The sequence below is a fragment of the Oncorhynchus mykiss genome, chromosome 24 (assembly GCF_057628025.1).
Source record: "Oncorhynchus mykiss isolate SJ-2025 chromosome 24, ASM5762802v1, whole genome shotgun sequence".
In the NCBI taxonomy this organism is placed as follows: domain Eukaryota; kingdom Metazoa; phylum Chordata; class Actinopteri; order Salmoniformes; family Salmonidae; genus Oncorhynchus; species Oncorhynchus mykiss.
The window spans coordinates 40,448,543-40,451,906 of NC_143045.1; the positions used below are offsets into that span (position 1 = coordinate 40,448,543).

Genomic DNA, 3,364 nt, shown 5'->3' on the forward strand with positions numbered 1-3,364 from the left:
AACACCTCCTGCCATGTCACTGATGCGTCATGAAACAGTGTTGTTTGATGAAGTCACAGTCTGTATAGTTGTTTTGTCCTTTTCCCCCAACATTGTCCCAGTCATATCTACAGCAGCAGGAAGAATTAAGTCCTCCACAATAGTATGGGGCTTGCCTGTCCCAGCCACTCAGTAGCTCACCATATAAGATGTTTCTAGCCCCTTCTTATTAATGGAATCTGTTGCTTTTATACTTGTCTTACTACTCAAAAGTCGTCTTAATTCTCACTCAAAAAACTCCTGTGGCTTATTTTTCAAATTGTAGCCTCCTTCAGACTCTTCCTAGCCTCCTTCAGACTCTTCCTAGCCTCCTCGGGAAACATAAAGACAGATGATTAAAGAGACTCATCACACAGAGGGGATTACCAGAGCCAGTGTTCCACAGTCCAGACCGTGAGACACAGCAGGGTTCAGGAGCCAGCCTTAATCAACTACAGGCCTGTGTTTGAAGACAAGGTACCACCACCATTATGCCTGTCGTTATATAAGAGCGACTGTACTTGTTTAGAGACAAAACTTGCTTCGAGATCAAGTCAAGATCAAGTTTAATTTATTACAATTGTATACATTAGTATTGTCACATGTAGTGAAAAAAATATATATATATTTTTTTTTAAACTCTAAAACTTTTAAAACTGAAATATCTTGGACTGAAACAACTGAATCAAATCAGACACCAGACAAGTAAGGAAAGAAATACATGTAAATATATAGTAGCCTAGACAATATTTATGAGGGGATTATTGTGCTGGAAGTAGCTGCTGGTGTGTTTGTGTCAGGAATCTCCTTTGATTGGCCCATGTCTAGTGGGACGGGAGAAGTAGCAGCTGGTCAGCTGATCATGTCAGGGCAGTATCAAGGCTACTGGGGTTAGCATGGCCATGAGAGTTAGCTGGGGGAGCTTAACCCATCCCACTGCCCCGTCCGTTAGTTTTAGGAATGTCAAACGTCAAACAACACACACACACAGACACACACACACACACACACGAGGCAAAATTTCTATGTTTCTTATACAGTCTGACACAACTGACTTCATAACCCTACTGAACCCTGTCAAATACAAATAACTAACAGACCAAGTGAATCACAGTTCAATGATGTTACAAAACGTTCATTCCCGTGAACCACGGTTTGCTAGATGTCGTTAAAGACAGTTGCTATGGGGTCCCTGCTCATGTTCACATATCAGAAGGTCAGAAACCTGTCAAAGGTCAGGACTCAAACCAGCGCTGAAGGTTGGTGATGGTGTTCGTCCGGAGTCTGTGGTTCCGCACTGAGGTCAGAACTCAAACCAGCGCTGAAGGTTGGTGATGGTGTCAGTCCGGAGTCTGTGGTTCCACACTGAGGTCAGGACTCAAACCAGCGCTGAAGGTTGGTGATGGTGTCCGTCCGGAGTCTGTGGTTCCACACTGAGGTCAGGACTCAAACCAGCGCTGAAGGTTGGTGATGGTGTCAGTCCGGAGTCTGTGGTTCCACACTGAGGTCAGGACTCAAACCAGCGCTAAAGGTTGGTGATGGTGTCAGTCCGGAGTCTGTGGTTCCACACTGAGGTCAGGACTCAAACCAGCGCTGAAGGTTGGTGATGGTGTTCGTCCGGAGTCTGTGGTTCTGCACGGCTCGACACGCTGTGCAGTAATGCTCCGCCCAGAAGGCAGTCAGGTGTACGCTGTAGCTCCTCCTCCAGGCCAGGTGTCTCTGCAGGAGGGCAGGGCTCCGGCGTAGCAGCAACAGGTATTGGGCGAGCAGGCGGGGAGAGGGGAAGTCGTCCACATGGATAAAGGCCTCAGGGGGGAGGAAGCGTTCGTAGTTTTCCCGCGGCGGCCCGAGAACTACAGGAACGGCCCCGGCCAGTAAGGAGTTCCAGAGCTTCTCGGTGATGTAGTCGGGGTGCTGGGAGTTCTCCAACGCCAGATAAAACAGGTAACGCCTCGCCGTGCGCACCACAGTGCTGTCCTCTGGCAGTGGCACGCCTGCGCGCCCGAACACATCCACGTCAACGTAGTTAACCAGCCGACGGAAATACGCCACGCGGGCCTGCGACTCCGACCAGTTACTGATGACCCAGGCCAGTAGGTGGGGCCGTCTGGGTCGTGTGTGTGGGGGGGCGTTGGCGTGAGGGCGAAGGCGGGGCACCAGGTAGCCGTAAGGAAGGAATATGTCTGAATCTGCACGGTAGGTCATGGTAAGATTGAACACGCCCTCGAACCGCCGCAGGCCACGAGTGTGAGACGGGGACTCAAAATTCATCCAGATCCACTTCTGGCCACGGGGTCGTGGGTCAGACGGGAGCGCCGTGGCGTTGGTCGTTATCTCACGGTGGTGCATGATGATGGCGTCAGCCCCAGGGTACATGCGCCGGTCGTCGGTCAGTACGCACCCACGGATTCCAAAGCGCGCCTCACAGTCCGGCAGTCTGCGGTAACGACCGAAGGGGTGCGTCCACAGCAGAAGGGTGACATCTCTGGGTTCACCTTCCGTCAGAGGGAAGGGTTGCTGTCGCGGGTCCGGGAGATTGAGCAAACACACTCCAAGGAGGAAAAAGAGCGCACCGCCGAGAGCAGCGAAACATGACGTTCTCAGAACAGTCACACTACGCGTTTTGCTTCGGCGCAGTCCGGGGCGCTTAGCAGCTCTGGGAGAGGTAGAACAACCCCCTGTTACCCACTGGGTGAGCCACTGAGTTATCTCCATGAAATCCAGTCAAACTTCCAGTCCTTATTTCCATTAAGTTATCCAGCACCCTCTTACATTAACTCCAGAAGTTCTAGAAACGTCACGTCCACCTCCCTGTCACATTCTCCTCTCCATTCACCAGGTGGAGTCTAGAACTCAGAATAACTGATATCTCCATTCACCAGGTGTAGTCTAGAACTCAGAATAACTGATCTCTCCATTCACCTGGTGGAGTCTAGAACTCAGAATAACTGATCTCTCCATTCACCTGGTGGAGTCTAGAACTCAGAATAACTGATCTCTCCATTCACCGGGTGGAGTCTAGAACTCAGAATAACTGATCTCTCCATTCACCGGGTGTAGTCTAGAACTCAGAATAACGGATCTCTCCATTCACCGGGTGTAGTCTAGAACTCAGAATAACTGATTTCTCCATTCACCAGGTGTAGTCTAGAACTCAGAATAACTGATTTCTCCATTCACCAGGTGTAGTCTAGAACTCAGAATAACTGATCTCTCCATTCACCTGGTGGAGTCTAGAACTCAGAATAACTGATCTCTCCATTCATCTGTGGTAGTCTAGAACTCAGAATAACTGATCTCTCCATTCATCTGCGGTAGTCTAGAACTCAGAATAACTGATCTCTCC

General features: G+C 49.9%; 1 protein-coding gene across 1 annotated transcript; it reads right to left on the bottom strand.

Moving 5' to 3' along the window:
• Window positions 1-536: 536 nt before the first annotated feature.
• Window positions 537-3,364, bottom strand: LOC110507285 (alpha-(1,3)-fucosyltransferase 4). The gene has a single exon (XM_021587168.3). It carries the CDS (start codon window positions 2,731-2,733, stop codon window positions 1,594-1,596), a length of 1,140 nt encoding a protein of 379 aa, XP_021442843.2. The 5' UTR covers window positions 2,734-3,364; the 3' UTR covers window positions 537-1,593.

Coding starts and splice junctions, on each gene's coding strand:
- LOC110507285 (XM_021587168.3), bottom strand. CDS start 2,733: ATGGAGATAACTCAGTGGCTCACCCAGTGGGTAACAGGGGGTTGTTCT.